At 39.2% G+C, this 23,030-nt stretch overlaps 1 protein-coding gene across 3 annotated transcripts in view; it reads left to right on the forward strand.

The window, feature by feature from the left end:
• ETFA (electron transfer flavoprotein subunit alpha) overlaps positions 1–23,030 on the forward strand; it is a 34,734-nt gene that overhangs the window by 8,198 nt on the left and 3,506 nt on the right. For all 3 annotated transcript variants that reach the window (XM_064157335.1, XM_064157336.1, XM_064157338.1), the window contains 9 exons: positions 3,119–3,268; positions 4,999–5,080; positions 5,171–5,253; positions 6,708–6,807; positions 7,991–8,101; positions 9,284–9,385; positions 10,144–10,212; positions 11,167–11,249; positions 21,986–22,051. In XM_064157335.1, coding sequence (XP_064013405.1) covers positions 3,119–3,268; positions 4,999–5,080; positions 5,171–5,253; positions 6,708–6,807; positions 7,991–8,101; positions 9,284–9,385; positions 10,144–10,212; positions 11,167–11,249; positions 21,986–22,051 — 846 coding nt within the window. The remainder of the gene's footprint in view (positions 1–3,118; positions 3,269–4,998; positions 5,081–5,170; positions 5,254–6,707; positions 6,808–7,990; positions 8,102–9,283; positions 9,386–10,143; positions 10,213–11,166; positions 11,250–21,985; positions 22,052–23,030) is intronic.

Consider the following 23,030-nt stretch of genomic DNA (forward strand, 5'->3'; position numbering starts at 1 on the left):
GGATGTGGTGGTTCAGACTTGGCAGAGCTGGGTTAATGATTGAACTTGATGATCTTACAGGTCTGTTGCAACCTTAATGATTCTGTGATACTATGAAAGAGTCAGCAAATCTTCTAGTGCTTTGCAAGTGCCTTAATTGTTGTATACTACACGTCTAGATTAACCTTCCCAACTTACAGATGTCTGGAAGTCAGATGACAGGTTTGCTTTACAGTAAATGCAGAGAGGGAGATGGGCTTGGAGTGGGAAACTCCATATGATTTTACTTCATAAATGGTTATTTTAGTATAATGTGAATCACCATCTAGAGTTTCCATCACAGAGGACTTGTACATGTTCCTGCTGTAGAGGGAACATAGGTGCCTAGCTAGGTGAAATAAATTTCCAGTTCTACTGGTTGCTGGCAGATAGGTTTATGATCTGCTGGCATACTTGAAAAGCTACTCAGTTGCCTGAGATGATTGGAGAGTTAACTGTATTGATTCCATAGAATAGAATCATAGAATGGTTTAGGTTGGAAGTGACCTCAAAGATATCCAGTTCCAACCCCTGGCCATAGGCAGGGACATCTCCCACTAGAACAGGTTATGCAAGGCCTCATCCAGCCTGGCCTTGAACACCTCCAGGGAGGGAGCATTCACAACCTCCCTGGGCAACCTGATTTTCACCAAGAACCTTCTATGGCCTGAGTCCTGAGTGCTGTTCTCTCTCAAGGCACTGTTTTCAATAGTTTTGGTTTTTCTGTGTGTTTTATTTTTTGAGGTTTTTGTCCTTGCTGTCAGCTGCTTTGTACTTAACCTTCCTGTTGTATCTTGGCCTGAAAATAGTCATTCTGCCCAAGTACAGATGGAGAAATTATATCAGTGAAATAATGGGCTGTTCTTTCTCAGGGCAGCTAGACAAGTTACTTTATCAGAATAACTACCTGTCCTCTTCATTGCCTCTTTGCAATCTCAGTTTTTGGGATCATAAGTGACTAGATGAATTATCTTCTGCCGTTATAACTGAATTGTTATTATAACAAAAAGCCCTGTTTGTTCTGGATTTTTTTATTTTAAAAGCTTTGTGTCTTAGTATGTTAAAATTCAGACTCGCGTGGGAGTCTTATTTGTCATCCAAGATTTTTACCCAAAATCTGGAATTTGAATTTTATTTCAAACCTGGTTTTTGCCTTCGTGTTCAAAAAAGTCATTCATGTGGGCATAAAGTGGTCTTCTGGTGTGTAGTTTCCCCAAACAGAAAAATGAGATTATCATTTTAGAAGGAATACCTGGTTAATGCTGTAATAGCCAGTCTGCTCAGGCAACATCCACTGCTCTTTCTTTTTTTGACTAACCTCTCCCCCAGTATTTCCCCATCTATTTTAGAATCATTTGATTGAATGATCTAGAGCTCCTCTGGTGGTGCAGTACTTAGGGATAAAGATCGGCATAGAGTCAGAATGAAGTGTGTGTTTAAAATGCACGTGGCTCCCTTTGGATATTTGGAAACTTCAGAGACTTTCAGGAGCATGGTCCCCTTTACTGTGCAACATGACTGTAAATCATTGGAAAAGTGGGCTTTGTGCCACAAAAGTGTGGATTTATTCTTCAAATGGTGACTAAAATCTCATCACTTTTATTGAAAAATATGCAAGAAACATAAGAAAAAAAATGCTGTTTGATCTAGATTGGCAATAAATATTTTGTTACTGGCAATTGGCTCCAAATGATCTTAGAATCTTTCATCCTAACAAGTAAGCTTAAGCATAAACAATGAAATGCAGAGTAGTTATACAAGAATTCTTATTTTTTAATGAAAAAGACAAATTATGGTCTTGATTCTGCAAAAGCTTAGTCTCTCTATTTGCATTTCTATACTGTGATTAGGTTCTTGGAGTCCTTGGGATTTGCTTTCTCTGTTTCTTAGTAGACTTTGGCTGTAGTCTGTATGCATATTTCAGCCTCTCAGATTTTCTGAAATTTTTTTTTTTTTTGGTCATTTTAATTGGTGGGTGTGAGGGGAGATGTGATCAGAATATGTGTGTTAAAAACTAGTGTTTGGCTGTGCAGTCTTGAGTGTTATGTTAGCATTTGTGCCCTGGTCGTGTGAGTGACCAAGGTTTGATTTTCCACGTGCTCTGTTACATTGATCTTAAGTCTCATTTGGACTCTATGAACGATAAACAAATACTCAAAGGACAATATTGCCGTTTGATATGGAGGTCCGGCTCTAGTATTAGTCTTAGAGGAGTACACTTTATCGAGATTCACCTGAAAATCAGAGAAAGTCTTCAGAGCTTAGAATATTTTGGTTTCATGGCAATTCTTTGCCTTCCCTCTCCTCCTTTTTGTTTTAGAAAGTAAAGTCTGTACGTGGATGGGTGGATTGTGCATTGGTCAATATTATTATTTAAAGACCATTCAGTTGTGGTGGTAGACCAAGTGGTTGGGTACCAGTTATTTTAAAGGAAAAGAGGAAAAAAGGAAGCTGCTGCTTATCAGCAGTTCACTTAGTGTCCCCAGACCGTGAGCCCTGTCTGTAATTGGGATGTGCTGCTACATACAGTTTTGTCTCTATACATAACTAATCTAAAAAGCATGTTATCTAGCTAGATCTGGACTAAAACTTATGGTAAAAAACAAAACCAAACCCAGCAAAAGAAAACAAATCCCAAACCAACAACAAACTCCTCGAGCAACCACGCAGACACCAACCCACCCCCATTCCCCAACCTAAAAAGTCAATATTTGTTTGCTGCACTTGATGCCTTTGTGTCTTAGTCTTGCTGATCTGATTCGTGCTCTTGAAGGTACTTAACCAAGTTGGTCAACTGAGTTGAATGTAATATATTAAAACGTTTTCTTTCTTTATTGTTCAGTATTTTCCTGTAGGTTTAAAACACGTCACGTTATAGATACGTTGAAGTCAAGCAGGTTTATACTTCTTTTTTAACATCTTGTGTCCTGTTTACTAAAAGATTATCTGGATTTAGCCTGTTTTGTTTGACAGCAGGATTTTACAGTTTGTGTGATGGATAGCTTTCTGTAAAACACTGGATGCTCTTTGGTACGTTTTTTTCCTACTTAAATGCAAAGTTATCAAACTCTCTTCTCTCTCTCTCTCTGTTTCTTTAAAGGCATCACTGCTCCAGAGGTTTCAGAGTACGTTAGTCGTAGCGGAACACAACAATGAGACTCTCACACCCATTACACTAAACACTATCACTGCAGCAAAACGTCTTGGAGGGGAAGTTTCATGTTTAGTAGCTGGCACCAGCTGTGACAAGGTAGGAAATCTGTTTTCATATGAATATTTGGTAGCCTCTTGTTCAGTCTGAAAAATAATCTGTAGTGAAGAGGAGCTGAGCCAGGAATTGCTAACCTGCCAGAAATCTGCACTTGAACTGCTGCTTTTTTGAAGCGAAAATATGGATATAGATCTAATTTCACAAGGCAGAATGTCAGTGTCAGTTGTTATAAGCTTAAGTGAGCACGTTTTTATGGGACTAAAAGACAATTAACTTTTAAAACAATATTTCCCTGTAAAGCTTGAACAATAAATATTACAGTGCTGAGAACTTGGAAAGAAGTTTGCGCTTCTTCAAATGGAAGCCAGCAGAAATGAAATGGCGCAGTGACAAACAGGGCTGCTGAAAGTGTGCTTGCAAACTGCAGTTCTAAAATGAGTGCTTCTTGACTTTACGGTACAGCTCATGTTTGGAAAAAAGTTTCTTCTGTGTTAGCTGATGTTGTGTTAGTCCCATTTTTATGTGCATTCCACAGAGAGTGTAGTTAGCACATTAATATGACTTCTATTCCAGCACAATATACTCTTATGTTGAACAGTAATATGCCAAAAAATTTCCATCCTTGGCTATTTTTGATGAATTGTTATTCTGAAAGCAAGATGTAGGATCTTGCACTGGGGACACAGTTACAGCAGCTAATTTACAAACAGGTAGAGAAACCTCAGTGGCCATTCTAAATTGAGACCCAGGTGTTCAAGGTGGAGACCTGGAAGCAAATATTTACCTAGATCAAGAAAATGAGGAAAAAAAAAAAAGAATTAAACTTGCCTGATATATCTGCCTTTCAATCTCTTTATTCTTGCATAACAGAAAAAATATTTGAAAATATTTTTTTGTTTTTTAATATACTAAAGGTATGGTGTCTGTTTGGCAAGATGTGTCATGCTTGGAGAAGGTGCTTTGCAAAAAAAATGAAAGCTTGTTTTTATTTGAAGTTTCTTTGTAAAAATCTGTGTTGATAGGACAAAAGGGACAGTTAAACAGATCTTCTGGAGCAGCTATTACAGAATTTCTGTTTATTTCCTCCTGTTAATTTTTGAGGGTAAACTGATACTCTGCAAACTCCATAAAACTGCTTTAGTTCTGGGATGGTGCATGTGGTCTCCAGACACTGCTGTCAGTCTTCTTCCCTCTGATCTGCAAGAACCCTTTTATCATTTAAACTTCACTTCTGCAAATTTAAAGGAAAAAATGCATAAATACAGAATTGAAAATACACATCACATCAACAGACAAAGAGTCAGCTGCAAACAAAAGGTTGCTCCTTAGATTTGGACAAAGATACAGCATAGCTGAATGCTCATAGTTGCAGTGTATGCTTGTGCAGTAGAGATACCACCAATGTGAAAGAAAGGATTGTCCTCATGAGTATATCTGGATAGTGACAGTACTCCTCAAATGTGATTGTTTTTGTCTGTTGTAGTAAATCGTGAGGTCATTGCCTAACCCTGCATACAGGAGGCAAGCTCTCCTATGTTTTATTTGCTTTGTAGTTCTCTCACTCACAACATCCGTTTTCATTATCCCATAAAGCACTACGCTGCGAGTCAGATCTCCATTTTGTTCTATAGGTTTGTTCTGAGTTTGCGCTCACATTTGTTTTCCAGGTTTAACTTATTGTAGGCTGTGAGCTCTTTCCAGCAGGAACAGTCTCTGGTTAGTTGTCTTTGCTATACTACAAACTAATAATAATTATTTTGTAATGTTAGGTAGCAGAAGAAGTCAGCAAAGTGCAGGGGGTGGCAAAAGTTCTGGTGGCTCAGCAAGATGCATACAAGGGATTTCTAGCAGGTAAGGCTTGTACAAAAAAGTAATGGGCTTTATATTTAAGATTGAAGATAAGATAGTTGTAAATTTTGAGCACTGTATTTTTATCCCCAGAGGAGCTGACTCCCTTGATTTTGGAAACTCATAAAAAATATAATTACACCCACATTTGTGCTGGAGCATCTGCCTTTGGGAAGGTAAGTACGTTAAAATGCATCCAACTTTCTTGTAGCAAAGGGACAGAGCCACTGTTGTATGGAAGAGTGTGAATCAAATGCCTGAGGGGGCAGCCACTGGCAGTTTAGGCATTTCAAAAAAATGTTAGTCATTCCTCCTAAGTGTTCAGTAGTTGGAAACACTGTTTTGGGTCTGAGTTCCATCGTGGACTGACTTGAACAAAAGAATAGTGTAGAAGAAATAATTTAATGGTAACCAGTGCAATAACACAAAATGGATTTAGTGATCTGAAAGTGTTATGAAAATTGTAAAGTAGAAAGCACAGTAAATTGAGATGAAAAATGTGTGGTTTTGCACGTTGAAATGAAAGTGTGCAGACCCACTGGAAGCAAGTACTCTTTTTTTTTGGAGGGACAGAATTGCATCTATGATGTAGGTCATGTAAATAGAAATCTCTGTAAATGTATGTAAATAAAACAAATCTACACCATTTTTCAAAGGCTGTTTTTAAGGAGTGTGTTTTTCAGTATGCAGAGAGCCTTAGTCGTAACAACCTCATCAGCACTGTGGTGCAGTGGAATTAGGGAAAAGGATACTTAGGAAGTTTTGCCTGTGTGGTGAATCATGGCATCAGCCTTCCAGCTGACTGCTTTCACTTCTCAATCAGTATTGATCCATGTACTTGTCATTTTGCTAAGAGAAATATTTACATACCTTAACTTTTGGGGGGGTGCATATTTTTTTCTTTGGCTATTTTGATCTGTAGTATCTTAGTAAATGTTAATAGCTTTTGCTTTAAAGCTTACAGTTCCATCTTTGGAGTGCTTAATATGAGTGGAGATTTTGGAACTGGGCTCTTTGCGTTGTACCAGATTAGGAGGGGTCAAAAAGCAAGAAAAGCTTTTGCTGTTGTTAATTTCTTTATGATTTATATTGGTCTTTTTATAGTCCTTCTCAGTCCTAAAAATGCTGAATAATTTCCTAGAGATATCAGAGAGAATTTAGAGCAGGAGACTACATATCTTAACAGTCATTTTTGAAATAGTGACTTTTTTTACTTTGGAAGGAATAATGCAGGGTTTTTCTCCTACTGTCTCTGATAACTGACTTTAAAAAAGGGCACTTTTTTTTTCTTCCCTTGAAGTGATAAGAGCTCAGCAATCCATAACTGTCAATTTTCTGTCAGTTTTAAACTATTGAAGCAAATGAAGCCTGCTAATTTAAGATATTGAATTAAGGGTTTGCTTATGGTAAGTCTCATAAAATACCTAATATTATTACTGTAATGGGATTTTATTTGGCTACTAATGCTACATAAGAGACCCTACAAAAATCTTACCAGTTGTGTGTGTACTTTTGTACCTACAGACAGCATTATATGTAATTGAAATTGGGACAGTAGGTGTTCTTTTTCACTTACCATGTATATTTTACGTAGCATTTACTTTGTTCACTTTCTGTCTTTAACTTCTAGAATCTTATTCCCAGAGTGGCTGGCAAACTTAATGTTGCCCCCGTTTCTGACATTATTGAAATCAAGTCACCGAACGTTTTTGTCAGAACTATTTATGCAGGTATGTAGTATTCTTGCAATAAATAGTCCAATATTGGTAACTTTTTTAACATAATCATGTTGTTAGAACCTTGGAATATGAGAGGAATTTTTGCTTCACATTTTGATTTGCTGTGGTTGATAAAAGTGAAACCTGGGGAGGGGTATGTGTGAGAAAGCAAGCAATCCCAACACCTTTAGTACTGTGAGTTAGAAACCAAGTCTATCACTCAATTTGTAAAGTTTGGTCATCTTGCTTACGTGGACTGTAGTTCAGCGTTAATACATTTCTGGTCAGTTTTTGTCCAACTTAATACAGAAAGTTAATTCCCCAGCTTTATTTAATACTACTAGTATTAGTTTGAATTTAATATACTATAGGGTTATGTTTCCTAACAATGAAGACATGGAACTAATTATTTATAATATTTAGTTGACTTAATTTGCAATTCTTTTTTTTCAGTCTTGTTTTTCTAATGCTTTTCTGACACTGTTTTATTTTAAACACTATCTCACTAGCTTGTTTCTTAATTTCACTGTATGGGATTGTACCACGTGTACCAACAAATGTATTATGTTTTGGGTTGCATTACCAGAATGGACTTTGGTGTGGTGTTTTAAGTTACTTCCCAGTAGCTGACAGTTTCAGGGTGACTTTGTTTATCAGTAGCTGATGCTGTGGCATTTTTCTCTTTTAGCATTCCCTGCAGTGACCAATGTGAATTAAATGCATGTATTAGGTATTATTGAGAGAAACACAATTCTGCAGAGACTTGGGGCAGGCCTTATTGTCTTCTATTCTGATGAATTCATGCAACAGGATAAAAGGTCTACTTTGAATTATAGACACTCCTTACATTTAAGACTGATACTTGAAAAGTCGGCTTCCCCCTGCCAAGCTGCCATCTTTCATAAGAGATGATTTGAATGCTCTGTATTGTCTAAAGATAGAGGATTTGTTGTCACACTGCAGAAATGTGAAGCTAAAAAGTACATTAAAATACTTATAATCTACATTTATTAAGTGTCCGAGTTGCAAGTTTTAGTCATCTAAAACTGCAGTTTTGGGATGTAATTTTCTGACTGTTGCTTATTCCAGTAGAGCTGTTACTGTGTTTCTTATTTTATTTGTTTTTTAATAAGCATAGTATGTCCGTTACTAGCTTCTTTAAACAACATAGTATCACCCCTGGTTTTTTTTTAAGGAAATATTCTTTGCACTGTGCAATGTGATGAAGATGTTAAAATATTTACTGTACGGGGAACTTCTTTTGAGGCTGCACCAACAAGTGGTGGTAGTGCCAGTTTAGAAAAGTGTGAGTATTTTTCTTGTATTTTGTTATTTCATGTAATGGAGTTAATTTTGCTCACTGCACAGTGATGTAGAATTATTTGTCAAAGCAAACTGGTCATCATAAAGTTTGTGGTTTTAATATGGCTGTTTGCACATGGTTTGTTTTATTTTGTAAGGGAAAATAGGATTATCTGTTCACTTGCTACTTTCTTTCCTGACCAGAAATGGAGATTATCTGTGCTGAAATCTGGCCCTGTTTCATTTGCTGCTTAAATCTTGGCTGTTCTGATCTTGAAAATTTTCCTTAAGGTTACAGCTGTTGGAGTACTCAGCCTAGTTTTCAAAGCAAGACAGCAAAAATAAAGGTGTCTGTCTTGTTTGGCTGTACTTCAATTGAGAGAGGTCATTAAAATATCTGGCTAAATTAGTAACAATTTAAATTGATTGGGGAGCACCCAGTTGTTGTTTTGGATCACTTTTAACTAAATAGTGCAAATTATTGTTGTAATGATGTTAGTGTTACTTTGATAATAGAGGAATTTGGCCACAGAATCACAAAGTAGTTGAGATTAGAAGGGACCTCCTTGAGATCACCTTGTCTCATTAACCCTTCCTGGAGCAACTTACCCAGGTCTGTGTCCAGTCATGTTTTGAGTATCTCCACAGATGTAGACTTCACAACCATTCTGGACAACTTGTTCCAGTGCTTAGTCACCTCTGCTGTTTTTTTTCTGTGTGCCTTTTTATGACTGCTGTAAATCTCAGGGGCAGTCATTAGTAATGTACTCTGTATGTGTCCCAGTCCTCTTATTTTTCTGGGCTGCTTAGTACCTGTCCCTGACCCACCTCGTATTGCCTAACATCTGTGGGTGTTAGGAAATAAATGCTACTTGCTATTTAAGATTAGCCTAGTGCACTGTCATTGCACTGCTTAATTGGCTTGCTCTCCTCTCTTAACCACACTTACTCTGCTGGGCTGATATCAATGTGTCACTTACAGGACAGGCCTTCCTTTTAAGGCAGCTTGTACTAGCGGTAGCTGAAACAACTGATAAAAGAGAGTTGTAACTGAGTGCCACAACCTCACAATTTCTGATAGGAGTTAAAAGCTTGTGGTAAAGCTAAGTTTAAGAAAAGTAAAAGGTTGCAGATACAGGCTTTGTCCTTTTTGTTGTGGATGCCTGCCTTCATCTGGTGAATGCAGTGACCCCTCCACCACCGGTTGGCCTTTCTCAGTGGATCGAGCAGACGTTGACGAAGAGTGATCGACCAGAGCTTACTAGTGCAAAAGTGGTTGTGTCGGGTGGTAAGTAGATAACATTGCTTAAAGGCAACCTAACAGTTTTAGTGATACAATTAAATAATTGCTCTAGCAGGACGTTATGATGTCATAGACTAAAGTATTCTGATGTAATTCTGAGATATGGCATAGGGGCCAGTGGGGATGCACCCACTGTGTATGTTCCATGAAGAGACAAGGCATGATCTTATCCTGTGTTAATAGGCCCTGTAAAAACATTGTCATATTTGATAAGTCCTTTTAAACTTAGAGCAATACAAAGTGGGTTTAGAGCCGAATCTGATGTGTTTAAAATTATTGCTAATCATTACAAGCAGTCCAAACAATAATGACTTTAATGATTGTGAAGATAATGATGTTTGTGCTCTGCTCATCAGGTGTAAAGAGACAGGCTGCAATTTCTACTGTATGCCTACGGCTAAAATATTATTTCTTAGTTATCTCACTACAAAGTGTCGCATCTGAAGCCACCAGAGGGAGCACAAATTAGTAAAAGAAGAAGTCCTGTTTCCATGATTTCAGTGATTGATCTGGATGATGCTGTGTGCAGGAAGTAAACTAGACAGAGTAGTGCTGTTTCATACATAGGGAGTAATACTAATCATAACAGAAGCTAAATCTCCAAATATTAAATACTATTTAGTAATGTATCCAAGAATCTGTGTGCTTTTTCAAACAAATTCTTATGCAGGATGTTTGTGTAGGCAGTAAAACTAAATCAAAATAAATAAAAATTGTGTTCTTTATTTTTTATTGTTCTTAAGGGAGAGGCTTGAAGAGTGGTGAAAATTTTAAGTTGTTATATGATCTTGCGGATCAGTTGCATGCTGCAGGTAAATTTCTTTGCCTTTTTTTTTAACCCTGGGTCTGGTATTTTGAAAAGTCACATTAAAAACAATGGCAGTCATAGACAAAGCTTCATCTTGTCTGTGTGGTCAACTGTGTATTTCAACGGCTGTGTATGAAACAAAACACTAAACTGCCCTGTCCTTCTCAGATGTCTGGAACACAAGCTCAGAAACAGAAAATGAAGTTGTATGAATTTGCAATGCTCTTAAATTAGATTAAATGCACATCTTTGTGCATCCTTACACAGTTTCACAGGACCTATTTCACACTTCTTGTACTTTGAGTGGCTCTCTTTTTGCTGTGCTTCTCTATTGACAAGAGAAAACTGATGGTGTACAGTGTTTCAGCAAAATATTTTATTGAAAGGTTAGAGGAGTAACTGCATTAACATTTTAAGTGCCTTAGTTTTAGGTTTGACATGTAATGATAAATGCGTAGTTTTACATGAATGGCTTTGTTTTTGAATTGGTGGCTTTGCTAAGTAAATGTCCATGTGGCATTTTCAAATTCTCTTTGATATTTTTCTTTACAATGCTTGACTTCTGAGCTCCACAGCAATATAAGATGGCACATGTGTTCTATTGAAGCTTGGAGGGACATTATGGGAAGGCGTTTATGGGAAAATCCTCTTCTGACAAAGCAACTAGAGAAAATAATGGAAATATTCCAGACTGAAATCCTTGGGTTTAAATATGTGTCCCTTTGGTGCTGGCAGTAAGGATTTCCTGTTGCTGATGAAGTGCATTAGTGCTTAGTATTTGGAAGTTTCATCCAGTGGTATGGAGAGGGATTACTATAAGAGCTTTTAAGGGGGAAGTTTCTAAATACGTGCCCTTAGAGTGTGGGACTCTCTGGTAAAATACATGTGTTTTTATGGTGATAGAAATTTGGCTCGCTAATATTAAAAGAAAACACTGGAAATATTTTCTTTCAACTAGTTGGAGCTTCCCGTGCAGCTGTTGATGCTGGCTTTGTTCCTAATGACATGCAAGTTGGACAGACGGGCAAAATAGTAGCACCAGTAAGTATGGAAATTGTCTGTTATAGAAGAGATCTGATGTTTCTTAGCATCCTTCTTTTTTCTCTTTCAAAACAATGCTTAGAAGTGATCTGAGTCTTAGTCCTGAGCCTAAGAGGGTAATCTTAGTGATACAGTCACTTGATCGTGCGTTTGCAAAGCTACAGCAGCAAGATATGATGTAAATCCACACTTTGGGTCGATCAGATGTGTTTCACAGACAGTTCTGACAGAGATTTTGCATGCTGGATGTTTTTCATGATTGCATGTGCTGAACCTTTTTCTGGTTTTTTAACAGCCATCACTGATATGCTGAAAGGTATTAGTGCCAAAATACAGTTGAGATAATACTGGTATGTGCCTTGATCTTTGGGAAGCATGGAGTTGTGGTTCTTTTTTTTATAAGGACTGCAATGAATGGCTTAATGTTGGGAGATAGGCTGCCTGCACATCTTTCTGCTACGTATCCTGATACCACAGGGGACTGATTTCTTTTGCTGTGTCTTTTTGGCTCCGAGGTGGGGCGGCTTTCTGTCATGTAGAAGTGTGACATGGCTTTCATTGTTCCTTATGAACTGGGTAAAACACACATGGGTAACTAAGAAGGTACAAATGTAGTTCATCTCTGTGGGGCAGAATGTGTGCTGCTACGTGCTGAGGAGTGATGGTCATTGACACAAGTAGGGAGTTGTGACTGAACATAGGTCTGGTAATCTATCAGATGTGTTTGTTGAACTGTCTTCTCCCAGGCAACCAGCAATAGAACAAGGGGACACAGTCTCAAGTTGTGCCAGGGTAGGTATAGGCTGGATATTAGGAAGAAGTTCTTCACAGAGAGAGTGATTTCCCATTGGAATGGGCTGCCCAGGGAGGTGGTGAAGGCACCGTCCCTGGGGGTCTTCAAGAAAAGACTGGATGAGGCACTTAGTGCCATGGTCTAGTTGATTGGTTAGGGCTGGGTGATAGGTTGGACTGGATGATCTTGGAGGTCTTTTCCAACCTGGCTGATTCTATGATTCTATGTACAGTCAAGTAATGTTTAGCCTTTCAGTAGGAAGTTCTTTAGGAGTGTTAATGACCACAGAACACACCAAAAAGCAACTTATTACTTGTTCATCATTGAATGAGGCTGGAAGGGAAGAGTAACCAGGAATTTAGAAGAGAAAACTCGTATTTCAAGTGACAGATTTACCAGATCACAGTAATCCAATATCAAAAAGCTGCATGTGTCCAAAGCCTTGATAGGATCTGAAATAATCCTGCTGTGTGCCATTAAAAGCTGCAAAATAGAGAACTTCAAACTGTGAACATTTTTTTCCAGCAATGCATCCAGCAGGATAGAGCAGTGCTTGAGAATGCCAAAGACATGAACTTGTGATTGCTGCAGTCTGATGTCAGTTCTGCCTGCTGGATTTTTTTGAGCAAGATACTTCATGCTTCTGAGTTCTGTCTTGAAATGTCGATAGGATGTTTTCTGCCTTAAGTCCTCATCAGAGGCCGTCTGATGATAGCCCTTTTAGAGTTAAGTGGAGCTAATTGCTAGGCATACTACTGTTTAACCTGTAAATCTGTATGATAGCCAGCCACAATAAAAAAAAAACCAGTGTCTGAGAAGCAGACCTGTCAATGAGACCTAACTTTTGTCTGGCTGCATATTGTGTCCTTACAAATTGATCAATACTAACCTCTGCTATGCAAGGAAATTGTGAGGCTTTACAGGTTATAAATGCTGCCCTAACTCTTCTTTCTGGTGATGTCTTTCTCTTGTGCACAGTATGTTAACTGTTATCTTTTGTAGACACAGTGGACAGCTGTAGCCCCCAGTGTAGAGCTTCCCCTTTGATAAGGGAACATTTGTATTTAAATATAATGCACTTGCCTTTGATCACACAGAAGGCATAAGGTCCAGCATACTGCAGCTGTAGGCCTCAGCATGCTAATCAACACTAATTCAGTAAGTGCAGCTGCCACATAGATGAGTGTTGCAGGTTCCAAAGAAAACAGACTTGTCCTAAGACGCAGTCTTTGGTTGGTTGTGGAGTTCCCAAACCTTTAACAGCTAGGGCAGAAGCAGAGTGTCATTTAAGTGTATATTCTGAAAGGGCCTGAGATGAGAATGACCAGCCATTGTTCTTCACTGCCCACATCCATTCATGAACTGAAAGTTGTGAATTTGAAGACAGCTTATGGCTGGCTTTTCTATCTGGAGGCTCAGAGTCAAGGGCATATAAAAAAATTACACTGAAACAAAAAAGGCTAGTTTTTGATGAAGATTCAGTGCTGTAACTTGCCACAGATGGCTCATGGCAACATATAAAAAGCGTAAGAAAATACAGCCACATCATAAGAACCCATCGATATCATCACTGTCATCTTCTAGAGGATGGCTAAAGTAGCCATCAGGACTGGCTAACGAATGTTTAACTATTGTGTCAATAAACAGTCCTCACTAGCCCAATTGCATGCTGCATCCTTTTGTCAGCTTGTTGATGTAGCTCTCTCATTTCCTTTCTTAACAAATGTTTATTGTGTAGTGAGTTATGCAGAGCACTGAAGATTATTTGCCCTTCTTTTGAATTGCTCAGACGCTTCTGCATCTTAAAATACATGCAAAGACAGCATATGTTGCTTAAGAGTATAGAAAATATGTTGATTGTAATGGAAGTGCAAGCTGAATTGAAACTAAACCCTCAAATTTACTGACTAGAGGAGATATTTTTTCAGTGTGCTGGATAGATATCTTGAATGCAAGACAGTTTGAAAATGCAAATTCTTAGCTCTACATTCCTAATTCTAATTTGCCATCTTTTTTTAGCTAGAAAACCATTCTGTGCAGTGGAAGATAGAGTTCACCTCAAAGAATAGAACTGAACCTTCTTAACCAAATGGTGTTCATAAAGGCTATTTTAACAATCCTCTAGAAGAGAACAGCTTTCTTGTCCTATGACATATGCTTAATACCACTACTTCAGGGAGCACTCATGACATGGTATTTGGAAAACTGTAGAGCAGCTCTGTACATTGGTAGTGAGATTGGCAGAGACCTGAGTTTTGTGTTTAGTTTTGAACTGCAGTTGATGTGGTGCACGCCCTTCTGGGTGTGCGGGTTTTAATCAGGGGAAGAATCTTGGATCCAAGACACTGTTGGAGTTTGAGACATACTTGCTCACTGTGCAGCTGTTAGTTTCTGATGGGAAAGTATCTCGGTGTGTGCTCTTACTCTTCTATTAATAGTCTCTTGCTCAGTCTCAGTGGAGGACTGGAATGCATTGTTTTTAAAGGACTCAGGAACTGGGTCAGTTATGAGACTAGAGAGGTCATTACAAGCTCAGGAGAGGGGAGGTGACTGCTCAGAAGTGCTTTTGTGCTGATCATTGGGTAAAAAGGTAATCCGAAAGAGCTGCTTATTTCTTCCCCTGTGCCTTTGTGAATATGGTGAAGGAAGGGTAATTCTGGTCATCTGTCTTTCAGTAACTGTGTGACTGGCTTCAGCTTTTAAGAGTGCAGCCCAGAAGTGCACCACAGGACATGAGAAGTTCACAGTCACGGCAGCCTCCCTGAAATTTGGATATACTAACCATGACCAAACTGCCAGTCAGGGAGCAATTGTAGTTCATTTTGCTTGAGCAGTGAAAGAATGCAGTTAATTGTGGAGTACAAATTTCACTTTCTTTCTGGGTGAGAGTTAGCACTATACACTTAATCTGCACTTCCAAAACAGCCTTTGATCTCTAAATTTCATCCTTTTGTCCTTGTTGGGATTTATGCATTGTCTTTTTTTTTTTCTCTTTACTGGCTCTTGGGTAACTTTTGTGTAGTTTTGTTTCAGTTGTTAAAATGTATGGTGTGTTGGTTTTGCTTCTATTTGTAGCTTCTTTTATCCGTGGAGTTCAGGTGGTTGCAGCACCTATTTGAACATTCTATCTTATGAATGCAAACGCTGATTTCTATTTTTTTATGAGATGGAAGGAAAGAAATTTGTAGATATAAGTGGGTACACTAAAATACAAAATGTTCTCTTCCTAATTAAAAAAGTTATTTACTATGTTCAGTGTCTTTAAAATTGAGATCAACATTAGGGTTGTTTTTTTTAATTAGGACTATCTTTTTAATTAGCAGCCATTTGTTTCCCACTATTTCTTATATGCAGGTGTTGTGCAGAGAAATGAAATTTAGGTGTCAGATTAAGCACCATGTGTAGTTTCTGTTTGAGGAAAAAGCTCTTGTAAGAATGCTCAAATGAGTTGGTTTTGAATAAAAATATCCCTCCCTTGAGTGTCTACTGTCAAGCATTAGTTAAGTATATCCAGTTAGAAAATACTAAATTCAAAGTGGCGCTATTTTTTGCAGAAAGCATGTGTCATTCTGTTTGTGTTGTCCTCTGACCTTGTGCCTGAAAGCCATATTTTTGGTGTATTCTCTTTGGAGCTTAAATGTTCACTTTGCTCTTCTAAAATTTGTTTTCCCCTCTTGAAGTCTATGTTCTTTCCAGGTCTCGTTCTGTAACTGCTTTAGCTTTCTTCATAGGTTTTCTTCGCTGGCAATAGGAAAGCTATGGGCAGACGAGTATTTCACAATTGTAGGGATGAGGGTTTAGCCATCAGCAGACTATGCCTAGACGAGAAGCTGAGATGGAAAACTGGGGAAGGCAGATGTTAGGAAATATATGATGTAGTAATAATTGACACTGTATTAGGTGATTGAGCTCGAAATCTGATATGATTGCACACAAAGCAGATGCATTGGGAAACCTCGGGTGGGGAAGCAGATGGGAATTCTGTGTAGCCAGGGGAAAACTTGCTGACCTGTTTAGCTCCAGTGCCTAAGCTTTGATTTCATACCAGAGGGTCTCTGAATGTAATGGATTGCAGGAACTTCAAAAGGGATACAGATTTACAACTGTCACGAATTGGCAGTAATAATGAGGGGAAAAGAGATATCTTAACGAGGTGTAGCTTCAGTTGAGAGGCCAAAGAGTGAGATGTTGATTCAGTTGAAAGGCACAAAAATGATGGAAGAACAGGAACATCTTAAGGTGTTATATGAGCTAGAAAATTTAGAAATGGGATGAAATTTGAATCAGCAGAAGAAACGCTGAATGTCAAGGAAGCATTTCTTGATAGGGATAGAAGAGAACAGTCTTCTACAGAGCACTGGAATTCCTGTTGCTCCACTTGTACAAGAGAAAGGGATGCATTCTGAGCTTGTACACTCCTCAGTATTTCACTAGGCAATCCCTTTCACTGCAGTGAGTAGCTTTATAGCACTTGGTAGTCATCTGATCTTGCTTTGGGAGAGGGACAGTGTATCACATCACTTGGATTACTCCAGTATTTCATATTTCTTTGCAGTTGGTGACAAGCCAATACCTGACCTAGCCTGGCTTTATTTACATATGAGTGACTTGTGGTTTCGTTGCATAGTAAGTGGACGCTGACTTCTTCAGAGTTACAGCCCGTTGCCTTTAGGCATCATTTGCTTGCTTAGGTTCGTGTATCTGTTAAGTTTGGCTTCATTTCTCTCTCTTGTGGGGGAAGGTGAAAGGAGATCTATTTTATTCTAGTATTTTTGTTCCTTTTTGTTTCTCTGGCTCTAAATGGAAGTTATGAATAACAGAAGGAACTAATTAATCCCCTTAGCTTCAGAAAAAGTTTTGCTCTTGTTGTCTTGATTGTACTCAAAAAATGTTCAATTCCTTGCTTATCAATGATAAGATGTTAATTACTTCCTAACTTGTTTCACATACAGTAGAATATTGTGACACTAAAGTTCCCCATTCAAGCACATGGTACATGACTTATTTTCTCCCAACTTCAGCTAGCTTCTCTGTAGGAATGTCTTACTTATACATTACATTTGTGGGTTTATTAACAGACCAGCAGGTGCATTTTCATTACATAAATGGTAGAGGCTGTTAGGTAGCTAGCAGATGGGAATAGTATTGGGAAAACTGACCTGCCTGGAAAATTTGTCTTGAAATATCTTCTCTGATAATTCACTATTGTTGAAAAGTAGCTTTATGGTGGCAAACTTGAGAGAGCTGTTTGTATGCAGCTGGGACTGAATTTAAAGACTACCTTTCTCTGACTTGCTAAAAAGCTAGGGATTGACAACCCCTTTCATCCTGCATTATCCAATGTAGCTTTTAACTCCAAGAAAACTATGTTCACAAATTGATGCTCTGCTCCTTTGGGGTTGGTGCAGAAACATTAAATTGTACTAAAATATTCATATGTGAGTGCATTTAGCTGAAAGCAATTGATGTGCTTTTCCCTAGAGAGAGGGAAAGAATTGCTGTATGGCCCTGCACTCCAGCAGACACCCTAACCACTCTTAAGAGTAATTACATAGCTTGGCTGATCAAAGGTTCTTAAAGTGAAAAAGAAACTGTAGCTGGGGTGTAGTTCAGTGATGTGTGCTTCTTGAGTGGAAGATACTCAACTGCATCAGTAGTACATGCTGGATAATTGTTTGATATAGAATGTAATGGATATGAACTAGTGTCAAGCCAGAAAATATTTGATTTGGTTAATAGCTTGTAACTGGGAGGAATCTCTTGTATTAAGCAGGTTTCAGTACAGATTTCTTTCTAATTTCATTGCTTTTGCTCTTGCAAAGCAAATAAAATAGTCCAGCTGGCTTTTAAAAAGAGTATGTGTGCCAAAGGAGTTTGTTCAACTAGCCTGTTTAAAAGCATGCCACTGATAGGATGATAAATGGATATACACTGAAGGTTTTCAGCATGAGTCAAAAAATGGCATAAAAGTCAATAGTGGCTGACAGCATGTTTGCAGTGTACCCAGCTCACCTTGTGTTGTACCTGTGGGTGCACAGCAGCCTTGGAGCAGCGTTCACAGTCACTCAGAGTTGCAACTAAAGACTGGTCTTACGGTTCTCTTAAGCAAGTGTAGGTACCTTAACTGCCCCAAGGCAGCCAAAGGCATTTAAAAATACTCTCTTAAGTGAAAAAGAAGGAATATGCCACACATTGTAGATAATGGAAAATATTGATACACACAGGAAAGTAACTGTATTGGTATGCTGGTAATTACAGTCCCCCACACAGAGCATTCTTGTGACTGTTTACCTGAACAGAGTGAGTGGCTATATGGGCTCTGGGGCCAGCTTGCAGGTTGTGCATGCAAAGTCTCAAGGACTTGCTGTAGATGTTAATATGTAAGTTGGGTACATTTAAAGCGGAAGTAGCAGTTCAGGGCATGGCTGAGGGGGAATTTTTTTGTTTGTTTTTAACAATGAGCATAGAGTGACTCTCTCTGCAGAGCATACTACAGTTAGGTTTGTCAAAGAGGGCTAGATGAATATGTTAAATAGCTAATGGGGAGTTGGTTTCTTGATTTGGAATCTTGCCTTCAAATAAGGTAAATGTAGGACTTGAAGTTTTCTTCTTTTTAGGATTGTTGTGATGCAGATCTGTTCTTAAGTACTCTGAGGACTTTGTCAGGGTCTGGTGGGATGCTGTGTGGCAGAATACAATAAAGCTGGCCCTTGTGCCGGTTTGCTACCAGTATCGGCTTTGGCTGCTGTCCTAGTGCTTGTGGAAAGCCTGATGGACATGTTAGTGCTGATGCTCCCAGCTTCACGTGTTCCCATTGCTGACAAGCCAAGCCTTTTCTGTAGTAGCACATCTTGAAGTATTTCTTAGCTGTGCCTAGCTGCCCTCTGCTTTGTACACCCTTAGGCTACTCAGGCCTTTCAGCTTTCTGTGCTTCATGTTTCTTCCACTGTGCTCTTTCTGATGATTAACTTTCTTCTCTGGTCTCCCTTACCCTGCATTGATGCCATAATAAGTAAGGATTTGTGAGATGGTTGTAATACACAGTTACTATTTCCTGTGTCAAATGAAGTTACTGTGAGGCAAGACAATTCCTGATCAGATGCCATGCTGTTACACCCACAAAACTTTGGCTTTCCTTGACTTCAGTTGCTAATGGGACTTTGTGTCAGGTAGTACACCAAGTCCCTTGGTACAGAATCCATGTGCTGTTCTGTTACACTGTTCTTATGTGACACAGCACTGGCAGCAGCCCTTCAGTGGAAACCTGCCTCTATACAGGCACCAGGGAGCAGATAAATGCCACTCCACGTCCTGATCTTTGATGTAAGTGCCTGTAATTGCAGCCACCTGACAGCAGTAATTAGAGCAGCTTCCATGAATCCAAAAAGCAGGAACTTCAAGTTGGTGTAAACCTATCTTTGTTAGCACAGAGGAGGTGTCATCCAGACTGATTCATGCTGCTTTGGGCCTTGGCATGGGTCTCCTGCACAGAGGAACTCTGAAGAATCTAGATCTCCTAGATGCTCTCTGCTGCAGTCAGTAGCAGACAAGTCAAATAATGCAGTTGGAAGCAGTGCTGCTCCATGGTACCAATCTACTTCCCTCACTTCATAGTGCTTGGGGCTACAGTCCTGGCTTGACACTTTGAATGCTAGGACTCAGCAAAAGACATGGCAGAAGGTAATGATTTCAGGAAAAATATCAAACCGAGGTTATTAACCCTGAAAATAATTTAAAGATCTGAATTTCTGAGTCTGTTATGACCATTCTAGATGATTGGTTGAATTAACTCCCTGAAGAGCACCAAACAGTCCTGAACCTTTATCATTCAGACCTCACAGATCCATCGTGTCCCTCCAATTAAATTGCAGCTAGATTTAAACTAAGATTTAAGCTGTCACATCCATTTTGTGGTTTGGAACTCTTGATAAGAAACATGCTGTCCCATGTGTTCTTTGTATGAAAGCATTACTGAGGTGATCAGCCTATGGAAGGGACCAGTTATCTCTGCCAGAGAGCCAAGAGCACATAACCTAGAAGGGCATGGTCTAGATGTGTAATAAAGGCTTTTCAGACAAGGCTGGTGATGTACAAATGTCCTTTTAATGAAACATCCTTGTCTTTCCTTGATATTTTAATAGAATATACACATAGGCGTCTGGCTCCTGCTGAGCTGGATTCTTTCCAGAGACTCAACTTCACGACATTAAGCAGACTGATAAGAGTATCTGGTAGTCTAGATGACTGGCACTTAATGAATTGCTCTAAAAAACCATCAAATTACAGTAATGAGTTTTTAAAAAGAGCTTGTATTAAAGGCTGTAAGATGTTAGAATAAGTTCTCCTCTAACATCTGTTCTTTTAATTGGGATAATTAAAGTATTGCATTTTTACCATGAGTTCTTCTATGGACATACTCTATTACTTTGCAGCTGTGGTTAGAATGGATTGACCCTCAATAGTAGTCTGCTTGGTGAAAAGCTCTTGAGGCTGAGAAAAGTCTGAGAGTCTTCATCAGCTGTGTGGTTTTGTGGAAATACCTGCCTAGATTCCATATTTCAATTTCAAAGCGAGCCTTTTCAGTAGGAGATATTTTCTGTTTTGTTTGCCCTCCTTTTCAGTTTTTAGAGGAAAGAGCTTGTGTAGAAAAGTGTTAAAAAAAACTTCATAAATTATGTGTGTTCCTATTTAAAAGCCAATGTTAGAAGTGAAGTTTTTTTGTGACATCAGAAAGCAGTCATTTGATTTTAACTCTCATTGCTGTGACTGTCAGGCCTGTGCAGCCAAAGCAGTTGGCATGGTCTCCGTATCTGAACACCTCTGTTCACCAGCCTCTTCTGTAGGGCTGTGCCTGTTCCACAGCTGGGCTTTGTTCTGTCAGGGTGAAAGTCATTTAACTCTAGTGCACATCTTCAGTACCCTCCCCAGCACCAGAAATAATTGCTCAAATTAGATTTGTATGTTCTTAAATGTGGCATTTGTAAAAGGGACTCAGGGAAGTGTGTGTATAAATGCCACATTTGAATTGGGTTTTGGTGTGCTGCAGTTGCCTCTCATTCAGTGAGGTGGTGAAAAGTGCTTGCTTTTTTTTTCCTTAAAGCTAGGTAGCTAAAGGGTACAGGCTTAGCTGCTACTTGGACTTGTGGTAGGAAAGCATCACAGAGCTAAAAGCATACTTAATTTGAGGTAGATTATGGCCTGGGTCACATTCAGCTTGTGGGGAAAAGAAGGATACTTTCCTGCAATGCATTAAAACTGTTGATATCTGCCTGTAAACTTTCGTCGATTTTGAATGTAAGTTTCTTTGGAGATGCTAGGTTGGGCGCCCCACAGTGTAAAAACTTCCTGCTGTCAGTGCTTAGCTGGGAAGCACTTCTGTGTGGGAGTGGATAACGAACGAGGGAAGAAAAGCTTTAGGGCGTGTGAACACTGCGGACTGGGATAGAGCATATAGATCATAGAACTACTGGCATGAGTGCCCTGCACTAGCCCACTTGTGAGATGTTATCTTGCCACCTAGGAAACACCTGAATTTCAGCTTTGTGCCCCGTCTTATTTAAAGGCTCCTAGAGACTTGAAACTGAAGAGCCTAGCTTTTCTTTTTAGGCAGCTGTGTTATGCCTGTCTGGCTTATCTTGCTTAATACTTGCGCTGGGAATCTCCAGGGCCATGGGTAGCACTGACTGCCCTGTCCTTTGGCTGAGCAGTGTCTCTGCGCTGATGCAGATCCTCCTTCTCCCTCATATGTTTTTGTTCCTGTGGGATTCTCCTTTTACTGCTACACTGCATCCCTCAGTGGGGAAGGGGACCAATCAGCTGCCTTTGATGCTGAGCACTACTGTAATGTAAAAACTCTGCGTGTAATTGATTTTGAGTGAGGCTTGGGAGAGCTTACTGAAACTGTCTAGGGTACCAAAAATATCTCATTTTTGTTTCTTTCTAGGAACTGTATATTGCTGTGGGAATATCTGGAGCAATCCAACACTTGGCTGGAATGAAAGACAGCAAGGTACATAAAGATGGATGTCTTTTGAGGAAGCATATGAGTTGACTTCTTTGCTTTTATATCAGTACTTTAGCCAGTTTTCTTTGTACTGTTGAAAGTGGCAGTTTGTCTGCTGCTTCAATGCATGCTAACCCTTCAGGCCTTTCCAAAAAACCTGTGGCAAAACATCTAAGGCAGTAGAAAAAAAAACCATTATTGTGACCAGAAGTGGGAAGTAGAAGCAGCTAACTGACTCGGTTTGAAAACCCCCCAGACAGCCTCCCCATATGCCTGAATCCTATACAATAGTTCCATTTGCATTTATTTCAGAGCATGACATATTAATTCATGCATAACAATGTGCAATTTGAATTATGAACTTACTATTCCATAAAGTAAAAGATGTCTGACATTCCTGCATTTAGCCATTCAAATGGAAACCTATTATAAAACGGCAGCAAAACTTTAAAAGGTTTAACTCATTAGCTGCCAAAGCAAATCATCTGAAATGGGAACTGCCACTTGGGTCCAGAGCAATGTATTTGAGGATGGGAGTATGTCACCTGCTGAGTTGTGCCAGCAAATGCCAGGCATCAGATCTGTACCTTGGCCTGCCTCCCTGCAGGGCATTTTAGACAAAGAAAATAGATTTTCCTGTTTTCAGAGAACAAACTTAGGCTTTCAGGAAGAAACCAAACCCAGAACTTCAGACACCCTGTAAGACTGAGGAAAAGGTTTGCCGCAGTGTACAGACAGATCCTTGCAAGCAGTAGCAGACCAGTGAGTGTTTGTGTCTGGCCACTGTCCTCGTGGGCCAGGCTGCAGTGGGACAGTCTGTGCTTCCTTAGGGTTCAGTTCCATTTGCATGTGTTTAAACTCATGTGGGAAATACTTCTCGAGGAAAATGTTGTAGTGTTGACTTTGGGATACAGCTCTCTTTTGGGGTCTCATGTGTCTGAGGGACTTGTGTGATGTCAACACAGTGGAAAAGCACCAACCAAAA

Source organism: Pogoniulus pusillus, chromosome 17, assembly GCF_015220805.1.
Source record: "Pogoniulus pusillus isolate bPogPus1 chromosome 17, bPogPus1.pri, whole genome shotgun sequence".
NCBI classification, from domain to species: Eukaryota; Metazoa; Chordata; class Aves; order Piciformes; family Lybiidae; genus Pogoniulus; species Pogoniulus pusillus.